The 20,402-nt window shown below is 42.3% G+C and overlaps 1 protein-coding gene across 3 annotated transcripts in view; it reads right to left on the minus strand.

Annotated features, from left to right (window-relative positions):
* Nucleotides 1–343: 343 nt before the first annotated feature.
* The window catches only part of LOC145350803 (pleckstrin homology domain-containing family G member 1-like), a 171,797-nt gene continuing 151,738 nt past the window's right edge, over nucleotides 344–20,402 (minus strand). For all 3 annotated transcript variants that reach the window (XM_080200113.1, XM_080200112.1, XM_080200114.1), the window contains 6 exons: nucleotides 18,753–18,851; nucleotides 14,526–14,561; nucleotides 14,324–14,340; nucleotides 11,404–11,628; nucleotides 6,220–7,858; nucleotides 344–3,947 (listed from right to left, as the gene is read on the minus strand). In XM_080200113.1, coding sequence (XP_080056239.1) covers nucleotides 2,917–3,947; nucleotides 6,220–7,858; nucleotides 11,404–11,628; nucleotides 14,324–14,340; nucleotides 14,526–14,561; nucleotides 18,753–18,851 — 3,047 coding nt within the window. In that variant the 3' untranslated portion in view covers nucleotides 344–2,916. The remainder of the gene's footprint in view (nucleotides 3,948–6,219; nucleotides 7,859–11,403; nucleotides 11,629–14,323; nucleotides 14,341–14,525; nucleotides 14,562–18,752; nucleotides 18,852–20,402) is intronic.

Raw genomic sequence — 20,402 nt, forward strand, 5'->3', positions numbered from 1 at the left:
GTGACTTCTACCACTGTTGCCTCCAGATCTTCATCTTTAATGACATGACTGATGATTTCAACTCTGGTGCCCACCTTCTCCTACAGGCTGCCAGCTTCTGATTCTGGGATGCTAATAGCCAGTACCTGACACGGTGGAATGAATTTCTCCAGGTTTTAACCAAGCCAATTATCTTGAACATGTATTCCACTGTATTTTGACCAACTGTAGGAAATGGCACACGCAATTAGTTTGTATAAATTTTTCTTCCCAGCCTTTACATTACCAGCATGAATTCTTACTTGCACATGTTGCATAATGTATTTAAAAAGCAATTCAGACAAATACTTAAACACAAGTTATTTATTTCAAATGATACATTTCTGTAGAGTGTACAGCAGTGTGTTCCTCCAGACAGAAAAAATTTTTTTTTAAAAGTTAACATGAAAATTTTGAATTATTCCTGGTAATTTGGCATGCATTAGGCTCAGCTTTTCTTTGAGCAAAGTAAAATTAATAAAGCGAGCATTTTTTAAAAAACATTTTGCTACACGTTCAACATTCAGAAATGTTTACAAAATAAACCATAAAAAGTGCAATTTTTTCATGGAAGTCATTTTTCAGCTCAATCTCTCATCCATAGGACAAGGCAATAAAACCCCAGTTTCTGAGATAGTTTTTTTTAATTAACGAATTGGTCATCTCAGCAGTCACTTCAGTTCAAACACTGGAAAAAATTACTTTCAAGTACCAAATGTTAGAACTGCAAGTGATTTTCATCAATGATCCCTTAGCATTGCAAATCAGTTCTTGGCAACACGCTTTGTACAGTATAGCTTCTAAAGGAATGACATTAGAAAATTAAACAGTTAATTCAAGAGATCCTGAAATAACAATTTTCCAGAATATAAACATCAGGATCTCTCCTCTCCAGTTCAATGATTCTCATTTTAAACATAACTACAGTAATGTCCAATGAAGGAGAACTGCAATAAAATATTGACCTACCATTATTAAAAAAATACTTGATACAAAATTTACATTTGTGAGGACTGTTCCTGTCTACTGGTTTTCATCATTAGAAGTTTTTGAACATTCACTTCAGTTACTACATCAAGTGCATTCATTATTGCTTAAAACAGAAGCAATGTTTTTTTTAAAACTCACCATGTTTGTCCAGTTTTCTACACAGATAAATAAGTGAGAAAATGGCAGATTTGCAATGGAAACCAAAATTGGGAATCATATTGCACAGTCATATGCTGTACGGTCACCTGAAATTTGGTTCGATGTACAGCTATTGCTTACACATCTTGAAAACAGGCAGAGAGAGATAAACAAGATAGTCATTCCTCCAATCACATCCTAGGAGTGTACAAACAAAGTGGGTATGCTGTGACATTCTGTACATACCTCTTGGGTATCTTTGTGGTAGGACATGCCCAGAGGATTTTACAACACTACGTTACACACTAATAAGCTAATGGCAAACAATTCGTAACGACTGAGGAGCATTCTCCCCCATTTCCAGCCTATTTGAGTAGTTCCATCAACTGCAGAAGTGAGGAAGACTTGAATTTTATTATTGGAATTTATTGAAACAACAATTAAATGTTGTGGTGCAAACAAAAACACCAACCCTTCAGAACTGAGCTTCTAAACTAAGCAGTGGCTCTCAATTATATTGAGGTACTGTGTGCTGAGTATTGTAAATGTACACAGAAAAATACTAAAGTAGTGATTGGGAAATAGCTTGGCAATACTTGAATGCCATGTTTGATTTGGGTACGTGTTGGCTATTAGTCATGAACACACACCTTCCCCACCAGCCATCACTACAAAACCTTTGCCAGCCCACCACTCATTGCTGGATCTCACCTCATGCAGGAATACAGATTGCTTATGTGAACTCCTGCCTATTCCCAGCAAACAGATGGAAAAAATAGTAATGGGAAACCAGGATGCTCAATGGTTTAAATTGCCAAGAGAAGGCAGAGATTTAATTATGCCTTTCCAGCTCAAGTGAGTAAGAGAAGCCTGAAGACATTTAATATCAGTGCTTTATTACTGGGAATAATCAAGATATTTCATGCAATACCAAAGGACAATGGGAGTGCATGAGGAGAAAGAGAAATAAGGTTTAAATGACCAACAGGTTGATGCGAGTAGAGTTATATAGTGAGATCATCTTTTCTAACTGGTCATGTCACATGAAGTTTTCTTCGCAATTCTGAACTCTGGTGTCATCATAAAAACAAAAAATTGCTGGAAAGACAAAGGCTTGTTACAAGGAGTGGCTTCTCAACTTGGCTTTCCATTTGAGAGATTTTCAGGAGCCCATTAGTCTGCACTTGCCATCACTCTTTCCCTCCATTTTTGATCACTGTTACTGTTCTGTTCAAAATTTTAGTTATGGTCCCATAAACCTTCTCAACAGGGGGGAAAAAATCTTGTACAAACTGCTCTGCTTCTAGTTTATGCAACTATGTTTAAATCCATAATGTCCTCAGTCTCAGAGTGGAGGGCACCTGAGGACTGGACCATCTTCCATGTGGATCACTTCCCAAAATACATCAGCATCCAGAGTGAGAATGAGTCAATACGTGATCCAGACCAGAGGTGGGAAACTAATTCTAACCCAGAACCAGAACTGAACCCCCAAGAATATATCACCACCCACACTCTTGGCAGCATACAAGATATATTTGCATTTTCTTGTCTTGCTTTTGCCACTGATTCCCTGTATTATAAAGTTACCCTATTTGCATTTTATTTTTGCAAATCTTGTCCATTGTCCCAACCTGGATACTATTTAACAAAGACATCTACTCAGGCAACAGTAGCAGGAAGTGGGACGTTAGCTGGAGATCATGTGAAGTGCTAGCAAGCAGTTGAGTTAATACATTATGGTTTTTTTTTGTGACTGGGGCCAAATATTCAAGCAAAGCTGCTGGAACTGAGACACTGAAACTTGTCTCGCAGAGTCTGCACAATATTCTGCTGGCTGGGTGAGGGTTCCCGCCAGAGGTAATGGCTCAACTGGTCAGGCTCAGCCAACACAGTTAAGGAGCCCATTGCACCAGCATTACTGTTTGATAAGGGGATGCAGGAGGCAAGAGCCGAATGGGTGGTTTCAGGTTCAGGAGTAGATTCCACCCTGCCATTGGATTGGAAGTTCAGGTCAGGAGTAAGTGTTCTCTCATCCAGGTCTTCATAATCCTCATCTTCAGACTTGATCTCCACATAGTCTTCATCATCCTCCCCTGTATCATTGAAGTTGGCAAAGTAGTTCCGTGTTGCCAATTGGGCATCTAGTGGTGGAACCCTGTTGACAACAAGGACCTTCTGTGAATCCCTCAATGTCAGGGCAGGCTGCTCGACTTTCTGGCTCCCATCACGCAGCCTATCTGAGTCCTGGGTGGGGAATAATACCTCCCTATCAGAGGCACGATCGATGGAGTCAGAGGAGTGGCTAGTTGCCACAGAGGGAGAGGACAGTGAAGCTCCACGTGGTTTGCCCTCAATTGTCCTGCGACCTAGGGAGCTGTAGCCATATGGCATTGAACAATCCACCCCATTGGGCGGGACAATAATGGCACTCCACCGCTGTTGTGTTGGTGCTGATGGACAGGCTGTGACAGAGGGTACAGAGCCAGCCAACACCCCTTTGCTCTGAAGTCGCCCACCAGCCACGCTCTCCTGGGCAGAATATTTGGCCGCAAGTTCCTGAATATCGGGCCAGGCAACAAAGTCTGCCAGCTCACTGTTGCTGTAGGTGGAGTGGAACAGCCAGTCTTCAGTGCCCAGATACTGTCCATGGGGGCTGCGAGTGGTGAGCAGGTCCCGCGTTGAGTTCTGGGCCCACACTTCACCACCATTGTCAGTTGGCACACTTTGTGATGATTTAGAGGGAGTCTCTCTGAACAGGATCTGGTCATACAGCTGCGAGTATTCAGCAATTCGAGCACCTTTTTAAAAAAAAAACACAACCATTAATTGTTAAGCAAATGTAAATAGAGATAATCCTGACGTTATGAGCTGTATAATATCAGGATCAAGTAAAGAGGACATGTTGGTTCTTGCACTCACCTCTGAAGTTTACACTGCCTATTCAAATCTTCAGCATATCTTGGACAATCCTATTGCAACAGTCAGAAAACTCATTTATCGAGTTAGCTGGGATCAAGCCTTGTTTAAATGCTTCAGTGAGCTAGAGAAGAACTTTCAGGTTCAGTTGCAGTTTTTCTCCACACTTTGTTTTATTCCCTCTACCAATTCGGTCAATTGATTTTTTGAGGCATCTTTTGTTGGTTTCATGGGTTTGATGACACTGATGGTTTACTCTCACTCTTCCTTTTATGCATTTCTATTATGTACAAGTGGGAAATACCCACATGCCCAACACAACAGAATCAAAAGCAACTACCAAATCACCTACGAATTCATCAATCTTAGAAATAAAGCAGCTTGGTTTTATCACCCCTATTAATAATCAGCAATGGCTCAGTACTAGTTTCCTCCTCAAGCCCATACATTGAGCCTCAAACTAGTGCACATAATCCTGACCGACATTCCAATGCAGTACCAAGGGTGTGCTGTGCACCAGGAGGTGCAGTCTTTCAAATTAAACCTCGAGTGTGCAAAAGGTATCAGCACAATTTCAAAATGGAGCTGGAAGTTCTCCCCGATGCCTTGGTTAGTATGTATCCCTGATCCAATGCACGGAAAGAAATACACTCATTGCCCTTCATGGGACATTACTGCTGTTTTTGCATTACAACAGCAACTGAAATTCAAAAAGACTTCATTGATAAAGAAGCATCTTGGGACTCTGAGGTTATAAAAGGTGCTTTATAAATGTAAGCCTGCCTCTCAATCTCTCAAGAGATATTCCTGCAGTGCATAACATTCTTGGACAAGAAATAGATGGGGCCCCAAATTCTCAAGAATGCCCAATCTACTGGATATTGGCACAAATTGTCAAGGTTGCTTCAACGGTATTTTCCAAATCTGTGACTTCTACACCCGGAAGAGCAGTAGAAGGTGCATGGTAACAACACCACCTACAAATTCTTTTCCACATAGTGCATACTCCTGACTGGAGACTATATCACCTTGCCTTCAGTGTTGCAAGGTCAAAATCCTAGAACTCTTTTCCCTAAAAGCACTGAGGTTGTACCTATACTGCCCAAACTGCAGTGGTTCAAAGGCATCTCTTGCACTACTGCTTGATAGCAATTAAGGATGGGCAGTGATATATCCCATGAATTTTTTTTTTAACAAAATGTCTGTTAAGGTGCATGGGAGAAAATCTGAGTCAATCTTCCTCTGAGACAAGGGGCCAGTTTGCCATAGCCTCCAAGCAATGACTTAGTAGCTTTGGTGTTTGATCGAAGTGCATTTGCACAAACAGGAGGGAAAAGGGTGCAGTAAACAGAATACACAAATAAATTAAGATCAGACCAGACAACAAACTTACTTCACAGACATGTTATTAGAAAAAAATTGACACCAAACTTAATCAAATAGGCAGTTTTAATTGAAAATTTGGGGAGAGGGGAGAGATGGTGGGGTGGGGTTCACACTTTGGGGCTATGGCAGCTGAGTGTATAAGCTACCAATTAGTAGAAACTTGAAAATAAGAGATTTGAAAATAGCCAGTATTGAAGCAACACAGAAATTGGAGGGTTATTAAGCTGAAGGTGGTGACAGTGATAGGGAAGAGGGAGGCCAAAGAGGAATTTGGAAACAAGGATGAATATTGCTTCTGGAGCTACTGCAGGTCAGTACGCACTTGGGTGATGGATCTATAGGAATTGGTGTACGTTAGAATACGGGCAACAGAATTTTGCATAGCTCAAGTTTACACAAGCAGTAAGATGGAAGGTTAGCTAGGGCTGTGTCTGATTAGTCAAGCCTGGAGTTAAAGATGTGGGCGAACAATTCAGCAGATTAAACTGGAGGTAGGGGCAGAGGTGGCAATATTAGAGGCATAAGAACATAAGAAATAGGAGCACGAGTAGGCCATCTAGCCCTTCGAGCCTGCCCCGCCATTCAATAAGATCATGGCTGATCTGTCGTGGCTCAGTTCCACCTTCCCACCCTCTCCCCATAACCCTTAATCCCCTTGCCTATCAAAAACCTATCAACCCGCGTCTTAAGGTGTTGCAATACAGAAGGTATGGCATTAGGAAGCTCATCTCAGGGTCAAATAGAAGATTGGGAAAAGATTCTACATACCAATGGCAGTGCCACCTTGTTTCTTTTCCTCCAGAATAGCCACCAGGTCCTTACACTTCCTCTTGGGCTGATCAGATGGTGATTGCTCTGAGGTGTTCTTCATCTTGAGGAGCTGGTTGGCCTTCTTGATTTTCTGGCTATACTGTCGGGCCATGTAATAGACCCTCCGTTTAGTTCGATCCATGATATCCAGATCCTGGATGACAGTCTCTGTGTTGGTGCTGCCCAAGGGGCTCTCTGTCTCATGTGCCTCACCATCCAAGGAGGAGATGGCACTTGTGGTTAACACACAGGCCTCCCTCCTTGGCTCACCACCATCTGTCTTGACATTGCCAGGGCTTAGCCTGCTCTTTACTACTTCAACAAAACTGGGACTTGCTTGAGCAGAGCAAGCAGCTGGTCTTTCCTTCCGGCCACCCCGGGACCCAGCCGGTCCACTCAGGTCATCCTCACTGACTGGGAAGGCAGCAGGCAGCCTGTCCCGCCTGGTTTCCTCACTCTTCCTGATGTAGTCCTCCAGGTCATTCCAGATCTCGTCCACCTCCTCAGACAGTTTGTCCGGAACTGATTCGTGTGACACAGGTTGGTATTTGGAGGCGCTGTTCCAACCCAAGCGACTCTTCTCCATCAAGTGGTTTGGATTAGAAGTATCATCGCCACTGAACCGAAGACTCTCCTCGGAAACAAAGCCTCTGAGCCCACAAGAACCCAAATTGCCATCAGGACCCAGGAAGCTATCCCTTTTGCAGCATCCTTCCCACTCATTCTTCAACGTCTTGTATGTTTTCTCAAACAATGCAAGCCTCTCATCCAGGCACTCAATAGTCTTCAATTCCCGCTTGGGCGATGCCACAACACTCTGGCCAGACACAGGGTGGATTTCAGTGACATGAGTGGAGCCAGCTTTCTTCCCCCAATTCCCTTGGCTCCCAGCATCCATGTGGTTTTGGAAGCCACCTTGGTCTTCCTCTTTAACTGGACCATTCAACTGGAAACTGACACCAGTCACCTCCCCCGTATTGTAGGCACAGCTCTGATTCTCAACCGCCAATCTCACCTCACCAGCAAATGTAATAAGCTCATATACACCTTCATCTGTGCTGGCTCTTTGTATTTCATCAGTTGGCCCTTCAGAACTTGTACAGCTGGCATTTTGGCAAGCAGAGATTTGTGAACTGGAAGTTTTCAGTGTCACTGGGGAACGATACTTGCTCTCAGCAGCTAACTGGTGTCGGAAAGTCGAGTGGCTCTCCCCAGCGCTGCTAGCTCTCCTCACAATTCTATTCCCACACTGGCGCTCCCGAGCAGAGGTTACAGTGAGACGGCTGCTTGGCATATTTGAATCACAGTGTAACGGACGGATTGGAGTAGAATGGAGATTGGGTGTGGAGGCTGTTGTCACAAATGTTTGGTAATCTTCATCTTCTTGGACCCCATGAGGCACCACTTGATTGTGGAATGAGACATGTCCAATGGGAATGTTGGGCCACACATCTTTGTCCCCTTCTGTTCCCAACAGACCACCTCTACTGTGTGCAGTTTCAGTCTGTCCTGCAGCTTCTGAAAGGAGCTTAGAACTCCAACATTCTAATTGAATGTTGAACTGTTGAGGCTCCTCTGTTGAGGATTTGGAAGAAATCTGAAAAACAAAAGCAATTGGTGGTAAGAGTTACAGATGAAATTCCAGTGCTGAAGTCAAAGTAAATGAGATGGTTACAGAATTGGGGTCAAGACAAGGGGGCGAGATGGGTAAGGAGCAATAATTGCAGGAAGGCACAGCTAGTGAGGGCTTTAGGGAGTTAGAGATGGCTTACAGAGATTGGGAGAACCAGAGTGGTGGTGGTGGGGAGGGAGAAGAGATTTAAACTTAAAGTAAAATTTTAAAGTCTGAATTTTACAGAGTGCAAAATGAAAAATTAGCCAAAATGTTGAACTAGTTTAATCTGGAGGTGACAAAAACATGTTACAGTTTTAACAGCAATGGATAGAGGGAAGATTGGACTCAGGTAATATTAGAGATAGCAGTAAGCAGTGTTTGTGACATAGAATAGGAGTTGAACCAAGGACAGACTTGAAATAAATACAAAGTATGGGGAAGGTCTGGCAGCATTTGAGGAGAAATGTTTTGTCTAATATGACTTCTTCAGAAAGGAACAACCTTGAATTGGAGAGAGAGGCGGTGGCGGGGGGGCGGTGCGGGAAGAGGGGTAGGCAGTCTGTTCCAACTCTGTCAAAGCTGCACACAAGTTGTGAAAGATGAGGTACAGCATGGTTCCACTCACGTAGGATACCATTTGTGTCTTTGATTAATGCTTTTCTATTACTGTGGCAGGGGCAAAATCCTGATTGAAAGGATTCAAGCATGAAGTTACAAGAAAGATGGATATAAAATTTGGAAGGTGACACATTCAGGAACTTGAGGGGGAAGGGAAATTGGATGGGAGTTGGCAAAAACAGAAAGAGTGAAGGCCGTTTCTTGAAGGAGGAATGTAATGTCAGGAACATTTCTGAGTAAATTAAGTTTGTGGGGTCAGCAGTTTAGTGCAACAGGGCTAATGGGGACAGGAGATGGGTCTTGTTAGACAGGATGAGCTTAGTGAGGGAATGGGAGGAGTTACAGAAACACAAAATGATGTGGGCTTAGGGCTGGAGAGGGGGAAGGGAGAACAGGCAACTGAATGATGGTCTCAACCTTAAAATGGTAAAAAAGGTCGAGAGACTTTTACTCTTGGAGATGAAGTTGGCAAAGGGGAAGGTGTTTAAGGATACTGGCCAACAGTGGCAGAATGAAGCTAGAATTAACTTTGCATTACAGTATTATTTAATTAATGAGCAGTTTTAGCAGGGGACAGCAAGATTCAATGTTGCTTTATGTGGTCCAGCAAGTCATCAGTTTGCTTAGCTCATGACACAGGAGCATGAAGTCCGCCCTGGCTAATATTTATCCCTCAACCAATGTTAGAACAGATAATCAGATCATCAAATTGTTTTCTTGTGAGAGCTTGCTGTGCACAATTTGGTTGCTACATTTCTCTACACAACAGTGACTGCATTTCAAGTAATTCATAATTGGTTCCAAGTTACTTTTGGCTGACTGGGGTCATGAAAACGTGTTATAGAAATGGAAATCCTTTCTTTTTAACTTTCATAAACAGAAATTAATCAAGATGGCCCACTTAACTAGAATAGATTTTACTGCATTTTCTTCCCCTCTCAGTCTGCCAGTCTTTAAATTTGTAAAAGATCCAGTTCATGGAGTTAGTAAAACACTAGGCTTTGTTGCTTGGTATCAGTCACTAGGTGTCACCCATGCACTGCATCTTAGTGCAATTTGTAGTAATGGGAAGCAAGGGTCCATTAATAGAAGAAAGCCCTATCTGTAATGAGGAAAACAAATATATTTTAAGGGCCATCTGACAACTTCAAACTAGAGGATAAAAGGAGATAGGATAACGTCTTTGTTTTAAATTTGTCATCCATTTCAAATTCTTGTTTGGCTTCAACCCTCCCGATCTCCATAACTCTATCTCCCACACTACAACCTTTATATGTCTCCGATTCTAGCTACTTGCATGGTCTGATTTTCCCTGCCCCACTATTAACAATGGTGCCGTCATTTGATAAAGCACAAGTTTGGAATTCCCAGTCACTCCTCAAAACCTGTTTCTTTAACCAAAAGATGGACAACTATCTTGATATCTGCTCATGTCTTGGTATCAAATTTTATCTAATGAAGCTCACGTGAAGCAACTTGGCACATTACTACAAATTGCTGTATTACATAAATGAAAAGAGGCTGGACTTCATAGCCGACTGATCATATCTTTAGGATGATCAATGGTTCTTTAGCATCCAATGATTGATTTTAAAGTAAGAAACATGGAAGCCATTTGAACACAAAACCTCTTGGATAATGGATTAAAAAGTGTGTTTGGTGTTGGCAAGAGCACCAGGAGCCCTAACACTATTGCACTTCAAATTGGGATATTTGAAATGATATTACAAATATTTAAAATAGCCTCTAATTGGATTTAGTTTCAATAGTTCAGCATTCCCTCAGTACTGGAAAGTATCAGTAAATGGTGGAGGTTCTCAGCAGGTCTGACAGCATCTGCAGAGAGATAAAAGACCTGACGAAGGAACATTGTTTCTGAAAACTTGAGAGATTACTATCAAATAAACTGGTTGGACTCTAACCTGGTGTTGAGACTTCTTACTGTGTTTACTCCAGTCCAACGCCGGCATCTTTACATTGAAAGATAAAAAGAGCCAGCCTCGAGTCTGGATGATTCTTCGTTAGAGCTGGAGAGTTCAGAGATGTAGATTGGGTAACCTCTTTGCAGAATACCTTCATCCATAAGCAGGACCCAGACCTTCTCTTTTGCTTGCCACTCAACATACCACCCTGTTCTCCTGTCCACATGTCCGTCCTTGACCTTTTGCAAAGTTCTACCAAACCCCATCGCAAACTGGAGGAACGGCACCTCATCTTCTGACTGGACACTTTACAGCCTTCCAGACATGATATTGACTTCAACAACTTCAGAGCATGAACTCTCTCCTCCACGTCATTTCCATTTATTTTTATTCCAATTCTTTTCATCTCATTCATCCATTTTTAAAATCACTCTTCATCCTTTCTTCTACTTTTCACTTCTATCATCTTGCCTCCAATCCCACCCCACCCACCCCAACAAGGCCAACTGCCACATTCCTCAGGTAGTCCCTTAGGCTGTTCTGCTATTGACACATTCTGATAACTTAATGGATACTCTGAGCACCTCTCTCAGCGTTCATCATCACCATTTACATGACAAAAATCTGCTCTGACACAGGGTCATCTAGATCTGAAACGTTGGTTCTAGTCTCCCTGCACAGATGTTGTCAGACCTGCTGTGATTTTCCAGCATGTTCTGTTTTTGTTTCAGATTCTAGCAAATGCAGTATTTTGTTTTTATCTGAAAGTTTCAGGCCTACATTATGTGCTTTTGTCTCTGTGGAGTGTAGGTTGAGTGTTTTCATGGTGTGGTTTGCTATCTAACAATTCTCATCTTGGGGCTGAATTTGAAATTACTTAGAATAGCACAGCCACTGACAGTAACAGCACAAACAAGGCAGGATTGGGATAATGTACACACATTAGAAGATATGCATCTGGATGTCAACATTAGAACAATCACCAACCTGTTCAACATCAACTTCCTCTTCATCATCAGCATCAGTCTGCTCCAAGGTCCGTAAGTGGAGACTTTCTTCTTGGTCACTTGGATAGGCTGGCTCCAAGGACTCTTGTGATTGGTTGACTGTGTCACCATGAAGGCGTGCACTGATTTCACAGTTGGAAGTGGATGCTTTACTGGATAATTCTTCCTCAGATGGAGAAAGGAGAGATCCTTCAACAGTGGCACGCTGTTAGGAGAGGGCATATCCATCACACACTGCTCACAAACTTCCACTACATTATACTTTATATATACACACTAGGATACAGCAAGACTGTTGCAGATTAATATAATGAAGAAATGAAATTTGAAATGAAATTCAAAATGAGATGAAATTCAAAACAAGAAAGGGCACCCAAAATTAACAGCATAAGAACATAACATAAGAGATGAGAGCAGTAGACAACTCAAGGCCTTTTAAGCATCCTCTACTATTCATTACAATCACAAGTGATCTTCTGCCTCAACTTCACTCAATTCCATGAAGTCCCAAATATTATTTCTCAGCCTTGACTAAACTCAGTGGAATTGGATTGTCCAAAGATTCACAACCCTCTGAGGGAAGGGAATTCTCATCATTTCAGTCCTAAACAATCAGCCCCTTATCCTGAGATTGTATCCTTGTTCTAAATTCCCCAACCAGCTCAGTGCCTACTCTAAATAGCGCCATCAATATTATTTGTTTGAGATCATCCATCATTCTTTTAAACTCCTGACAGTAAAGCCCAGTTTACTCAGCAGCACCCTTTCACCCCAGACTGAACCTTCACTGTACTGCTTCCAGACCAAGTATATCCTTCCTTAAATATGGAGACCAAACTGTACACACTACCCCAGGTTTGATCTCATAATGCCCTATGCATTTGTTGCAACCCTTCCTTTTTATAGTCCCTTAATATAGGCCAACATGCCACTTGTCTTTCTAATTGCTTGTTGTAGTTAGTATGCAGGTACATGTTCAGCCAAGTCGCTCATCAACATTTAAAAGTTCCACAACTTGTTAAAAAAGTTCACTTTTCTATTTTTCCTACCATTCTCACTTCCAACCTCATACTCCATCTGCACCTGGTTGCCCAGTTACTTAGCCCATTTATAGCCCTTTGCCGCCTCTGTTTTCCTACATCATGATAATGAAACAACAACAAATTTAGATCATTACTTTGTTTCTTTGTCCAAGTCATTAATATAGACTGCAAATAGCCAAGGCCCCAACACTAATTCTTTTGGCCCTCAGTAGTTGTGGGCTGCACAGTGGTTAGTACTGCTGCCTCATGGTGCTAGGGACCCAAGTTTGATTCCCGGCTTGGGTCACTCGGAATCTGCATGTTCTCCTTGTGTCTGAGAGAGTTTCCTCTGGGTGCTCTGGTTTCCTCCCACATTCTGAAAGACCTGCTGGTTAGCTGCATTGATCCAAAGAGGCAGCGGACCATGGCAACTAGGGGAATTTTGCAATAATTACATTGCGATATTAATGTAAGCCTTACTTGTGACTAATAAATTAACTTCCCATTTTAGCTCATCCCCGTGACACTAAGGGTCAATTTAACATGGCCAATCAACCTAACCCACATCTTTGGACTGTGGGAGGAAACTGGAGCATCCGGAGGAAACCTATGCAGACACGGAGAATGTGCAAACTCCACACAAACGGTGAACCAAGCTGGGAATCGAACCCAGATTCCTGGCACTCAGGCAGCATTGCTGGCCAATGTACTTAAGATTGCAGCATTTTCCTGACAACTGATACCAGGCTAACTTGCTTGTAATTCTGTTTTCCTCTCTCCCTCCCTTGAATAGCAGCATAAAACATTTGCAAGCTTTGAATCCATTGCAGAATCTAGGAAATAGATTCAATTATACAGCACAGGAGGCAGCCTTTCAGCCCATTACGTCTGCACCAGTTTTGAAAGAGTTATCTAATTTCCATACTCCTGCTTTCTCCTCTATCCTACAAAACCTTCTCTTTTCAAGCATTATCCAATTTTCTTTCAAAAGGCATAATTTATAATGCTCCTAACAGCCTATTTAGGCACTATATTCCAAATTAAAACTCCCTGGCATAAAAATAATTCTCATCTCCCTCTGGCTGTTTTGCAAATTACCTTAAATCTCTATTATATTGTGTTAAATTGATTTAGACATTTAAAGAAAACTTAAGAATCTGCTCTGGGGCAGTAACTTTCTAATTTTGAAGACTAGCACCCTCATCCAAGTCCTCCAATTCAAGAAAATTTCCCTCCCAATGGACATTTTTTCACCTGCTGCACAGACAGTTAGGCATTCTCTTCTGATAATGTTGAAAATACTAAACACTGCCACCTGGGCATGCAAATGCTCAAATTCTTGGTTTCTGTCATTTTCACAACCTCTGACATTGTTTTGCAGCCAATGAAGGTTCAGTCCCACTTCAGGAGGTTCAAGCAAATATCTTCCTGTGGAGGAAATGTCTGGTAGGGTTTCAAACTGAAAATCATCAGCCCTTCCAGGTCATTATTTCTTGATATTGCCAACTCCACGCGTGGCCAAAATGGTAAAGTTTATTTATAGTCATAAGTAGGCTTACATTCACATTGCAATGAAGTTACTGTGAAAATCCCCTAGTCACCACACTCCGGCACCTGTTCGGGTACATTGAGGGAGAATTTAGCATGGTCAATACACCTAATCAGCGCATCTTTCCCAAAAGAATGGGCTTTGGAACAGTGGAAGTAATTTCTTTCTTTTATTCTGTTTAAAATGTACAGCTCTCTGGAAACTTCAGCAGGAAGTTGAAATTTTGTTTTTTTCAGCTTTGTGAATACACTTCACATTACTGTACAAATACACCTGGATCTTCCCAATGCATTGTAAAAATAAAAAACAAGCATGATGGTTACACTTACCTTGTCCTGTCTTGTCTCTGAATAGGAAGAGGAGAAACAAAAATAACTTAGTTGGAAAACTGAACATAAGATGCATTAACTCTCTCTATCACTATAAGCACATGTAGCTGAAGGTGTTGACTAATCATCGTAGCAAGAAACATGATCAAGTAAACTGTAGGTTAGATTCTGTTTAGTATTTGGAGTAAAGGAGTTTTGTTACCTATTTGTTTTGCAGACTTCAATCTTGCCGATGGTTCTGCAAAAATACAGAAAATAGAATCAAGGGTGGCACTTTTGCACAAGATAGAATATTGTTGTTGCAAATGCATATTTGCTGTCAAGAACAAAATTCTTTCTGATCCAGATGTTTGCTATGTCTGTACCTTCAAGAAGAATTTGAAAAACATTTTAATGATATCAAAATTGCTGGCAATTATTGGATTGAAAGGAGCCCTGGGTGAGTTGCTACAGTCAGATCACGCACACTGCTGCCACTGAGCACCTGGTGGAGGGGATAGATGTTGAAGGTGGTTGATGGGATGCCAATTAAGCAGGTTTGTGTGTTCCAGACAGTGTCAAGCTTCTGTGTTATTGAAGCTGCACTCATCCAGGGGAATTGGAGAGTCAGGAGATGAGTTGCTCTTTGCAGAACTCCCAGTCTCTGACTTGCTCTTGTAACAGCACAGTATTTATTTGGCTAAACAAGTTCAGTTTCTGGTCAATGGTAACACATTTGATATTAATAGTGAAGAATTCAGCTATGGTAATGTCATGGGGAGATGGTTGTAACTTCAAATTAATATTGCATCTTTAGGTATGTCTGGTGCTGGCAAACTCCTACACTCTTCATTGAATCAGGGCTGTTTCATGTGGCTTGAAGCTCATGGCAGCATGGGGGAATTTGCCAGGCCATGAGGTTACAGATTGTACAATTCTGTTGCTGTTGAATGCCCAGTGCTTCGTGGTTGACTAATCTGGTTGCTGGATCTGTTCGGAACATATCCAATTTAACGCGGTGGTAAGGCCACACAACACGAAGGAGGGGGATCAATGTGAAAATAAGACTGTCTCCACGACATCTGTGTGGTGGTCACTCCTAAGAACATAACAACATAAGAAGTAGGAACAGGAGTAGGCCATCTAGCCCCTCGAGCCTACCCAGCCAGTCAATAAGATCATGGCTGATCTGATAGTGATTCAGTTCCACTTACCTGCCTGCTCCCCATAATCCTTAATTCCCTTATTGATCAGAAATCTATCTACCTGTGACTTAAACACATTTAACGAGGTAGCCTCCATTGCTTCAATGGGCAGAGAATTCCAAAGATTCACTACCCTCAGAGAAGTTCCTCCTCAACTCTGTTCTAAGTTGACTCCTCCTTATTTTGAGGCTGTGCCCTCTAGTTCTTGTTTCCTTTAAGTGGAAATAATCTCTGCCTCTGTCTAGCCCCTTCATTATCTTATGTCTCTATAAGATCCCCCCTCAGCCTTCTGAGTACAGGCCCAATCTACTCAATCTCTCCTCATAAGCTAACCCCCCTCATCTCCGGTATCAACCTGGTGAACCTTCTCTGCACCCCTCCAAGGCCAGTATATCCTTTTGCAAATAAAGGGGACCAAAACTGCACACAGTACTCTAGTTGCTGCCTCACCAGTGCTTTGTACAATTGAGTAAGACCTCCCTGCTTTTATATTCCATCCCCCTCGTGAAAGGCCAGCATTCCATTTGCCTTCTTGATCACCTGCAAATTGAGTTTTTGTGATTCATGCACAAGGACCCCCAGGTCCCTCTGCACAGTAGCTGTTATAATTTTTCACACTATTTAAATAATAGTCCATTTTACTATTATTCCTTCCAAAGTAGATAACCTCACATTTGCCAATGTTATACTCCATCTGCCAAATCCTCGCCCACTCACTTAACCTATCCAAATCTCTCTGCAGACTTACCACGTCCTCCACACAATTCACTTTCCCACTCATCTTTGTGTCATCAGCAAACTTTGTTACCCTACACTCGGTCCCCTTCTCCAGATTGTCTATGTATATGGTAAACAGTTGAGACCCCAGCACTGATCTCTGCGGCACGCCACTAGTCACCAACTGCCAACTGGAAAAGCACCCATTTATTCCAACAGCTCCTACCAATCCTGTCATAGACAGATGCACTTGGACCTCTTCCTCACTATCTGTTACAAGTAGATCTTTCCCATTGGTGTCCTCACCACCTGCCAGAGATGCAGTCTAGCAGCTATGTCCTTCATTCAACCAGCCTGGTTAGTAGTGGTGCTACTGAGCCACTCCTAGTGATGGACATTGAAGTTACCAGAGTACATTCTATGTCCTTGTCACCCCCAACTCCCCTTCAAGTCCTCAGCATGAATGGTGGGGATGGTGCGTAGTGGTATACAGCTGGCAGTTTCCTTGCTTACGTTGGATACCATGAATTCTTATGGCATCAGGTCAATGTTGAGGATTCCCAGGGCCATTTCCTCCTGACTGTATACCATTGTGCCACCAACTGGACAGACCCAAGGATGGTATCTGGGACATGGTTGAAAGTACGTGACTATGTCAGGCTGTTGTTTGTCGAATCTGTGGGACAGCTCGCCACATTTTGGCACAAACTCTCAGATGTTAACAAGGAGGATTTTGTAGGGTTGACAGGGCTGGACGTGCCATTGTTATTTTCCATGATTAGGTCAACACCAGGTGGTGTGTTTCATCATGGCAGTTTGATACAACTGAGTGGCTTGCTCCGCTATTTCAAAGGGCATTTTTAAGAAGGTCACAACATCGTGTGTCTAGAATCATGTGTAGGCCAGACCAGGCAACAACAGCAGATTTCCTGCTCTAAAAGGATACAAGTGAACCAGATAGGTGTTTTTTTTTACAATTGACAATGGTTTCATGAGACTAGCTTTTTAATTCCAAATTTATTAATTGAATTTAAAATTCTACCTGTTGCCATGGTAGTATTTCAACCACCCCCAGAGAGTTAACTTGGATGTCTAGATTGCCCGTCTAGTAACACTACCTCTATGCTACTTTGAGATATAGATACTTCCAGCTCTACTCAAAAGACACAAGTTCAATCCCAACAACTAAGCACAGTGATTTTGAAAACACAACCCCCAAGGAGTCTGAAGAACGAGCTTAAGAAAGAGCTTGTTAAGGCAGCGTATGGTGTGTTAGCTTTTATTGGTAGAGGGATTGAATTTCAGAGCCTTGAGATCACGTTGCAACCGTACAAAACTCTGGTGTGGCCGCACTTGGAGTATTGCATACAGTTCTGGTCACCACATTACAAGAAAGATGTGGAAGCATTGGAAAGGGTGCAGAGGAGGTTTACCAGGATATTGCCTGGCATGGTGGGAAGGTCTTATGAGGAAAGGCTGAGGGACTTGAGGTTATTTTCGTTAGAGAGAAGGTTAAGAGGTAACCTAATTGAGGCATACAGGATGATCAGAGGGTTAGATAGGGTGGACAGTGAGAGCCTTTTTCCTTGGATGGTGATGGCTAACACGAGGGGACATAGCTTTAAATTGAGGGGTGGTAATTATAGGACGGATGACAGAGGTAGGTTCTTTACTCAGAGGGTAGTAAGGGCGTGGAATGCCCTGCCTGCAGTAGTTGTGGACTTGCCAACTTTAAGGGCGTTCAAATGGTCAGTGGATAGGCATATGAATAACATTGGAATAGTTTAGGTTAGAGGGTCATTAGATTTGTTTCACTGGTCAGCGCAACATCGAGGGCCAAAGGGCCTGTACTGCGCTGTTATGTTCTATGTAGAACATTTTGCAGATCTTAGATCTGGTTACTCTATAACTAATCCACAGAAGGTGTGCAAGGTAGACAGTGGTGGTAGCAACTCTCATCACTAGTACCAACCCTCTGCTCATACAAACTAGGAATTATAGGTTATTATAGTGTAATGGTTATGGTATTATCTAGCAACTCTAAAGGACCCGGGCAGGATTTTCCAGTCTCGAGTTGGGATGAAAGCAAACCATGGTGTCAGCAGACAGCATGAATTCCCAATCTGGTGGAAAAATCCAGCCTTGTGAGTTCAAATCCCATCATGACCAATTGTCAAATTGAATTTAATAAATCCGGTTATTTGCAGACTCTCCACGATAACTCATCATATTGCTGTAAAACCTAACTCATCACGAATGCCCTTCATGACAAGAAATCTATTGCCTATCCCAATGACATACCCATGTCATTGCAATTCTATACAACATGTTTGACACTCAAAATTCTGAGCCAGCCATTCATTTGTAAAACCAATAGAAAGTGCACCACTGCCAGCTGGGAGTAAGCAACTACCAGGTCTACCTCACTCTGCTCCTTAAGCACAGCAAATTGGAGAACATTGCATCTCAATCACTCCTTTAAGTGCTGTCCTCAGCACTCAGTATAGGAAGAGATGAGGTCTATATACCAGACTTCCTTCTGACTCTGCAAGGAGTGATGCGGTCTTCCTTCAAATATGTTTCTGCCTTCCTCTCGCCCTCGGGGCTGTAGTGGAAGCCAGGGTGATCTGCAGGGAAAAATACATTGCAATTAATAAATCTTTTCTGGACATACTATTTTTGCTTCTTCACATACACCCAACTAGCTTCTTATTTTAGCCTAGAAGGAGTAGGCACAGGTTTCAGAATATTAATGGCAGGTTACTCAGTCACAGCTATTCCTCTATCTGTATGGAGACGGTGTTATAACCATCCACTAGAACTGTTCTTTCTTCCTTTTTCACTTAGCCTCACGGTAGGCAACAATAAGAATCCTTGCAGACAGAATATTAAACACTGAAACTTCAATGATTGAGGAACAAAGAATAAGGCACCATTCTATTAAGTCACAAATGACCTGCATCTCAACTCATATCTTATCACACCACTTGATACCAATACCTAATAAAATTTACCTATCAGGAGCAAACCAGACAAGAAGCAAACTGATGAGGAAATAGCTACAAGGGATGAATAATTTTTCACTTTTGTTCATGAATAGATGTAGTTCTGTGTTGTAATTTCCAAGAAATCTAGGGTGTAAGCATCTGCATGTAGTTCACAGTGATACTTTTAAACATGCCATTAAGACAGAGACCATTGCAAATCCCAATACTGTTTGACACAATGAACAACTGCCATTAGTCCAAGATTCCCCAACGCAACAGGACTACATTTTTCAATCATCACATCATCAAGACAGAAAATGCATCAGCCAATTGAATCTATGCCAGATCAATCCAAAATTACTTCTGGTGTCTGCTGCAATAATTTATCCACTTCATTCTTGCCACTCTGTAGCAAAGCATTCTGCACTCCGACCCACTCTCCAGGAAATAAACTTTATTTCCAGTGGAAATAAACTTTATTCCGTTCAAAACCAGACATAAATTTTAAATCTTCTCTTAACCTTCTCTGCTCCAGACGAAATAGCCCAGTATCTGAGATCTCTTAACTAATTTCCTATCCCTGGTGCATCTGCTGTCTTCTGGTTTTCATATTCTGTGGCCTAACCAATATAAGAACATACGAATTAGGAGCAGGAATAGGCCACTCAGCCCCTTGAGCCTACTCCAAAATTCAGTGGGATCACAGAATCCCTACACTGCAGAAGGAGGCCATTCACCCATAGAGTCTGCACTGACCACAATCCCACACAGGCACTATTCCCATAACCCCATGCATTTATCCTAGCTAGTCCCCGTGCCATCAAGGGGTAATTTAGCATGGCCAATCCACCTAACCCACATATCTTTGGGCTGTTGGAGAAAACCGGAGCACCCGGAGGAAACCCACGCAAACACAGGGAGATGCAAACTCCACACAGACAGTGGCCCAAGCCAGGGATCAAACCCAGATCCCTGGCACTGAGGCAGCAGTGTTAACCACTGTGCTACTGTGCCTTGAGATCATGGCTGATCCCACTGCAACTTCAATCCCACATTCCTGACTAACCCCGATAGCCTTTCACCCCTTGTTAATCAAGAATCTATCTAGCTCCGTCTTTAAAAAAATTCACTTTCCTTCACTGTCTTTTGAAGCATATTCCAGAGACAATTCTCAAAAGCAAGTTTCCTCAT

The sequence above is a fragment of the Carcharhinus amblyrhynchos genome, chromosome 12 (genome assembly GCF_965287045.1).
Source record: "Carcharhinus amblyrhynchos chromosome 12, sCarAmb.v2.hapA, whole genome shotgun sequence".
Taxonomy (NCBI): domain Eukaryota; kingdom Metazoa; phylum Chordata; class Chondrichthyes; order Carcharhiniformes; family Carcharhinidae; genus Carcharhinus; species Carcharhinus amblyrhynchos.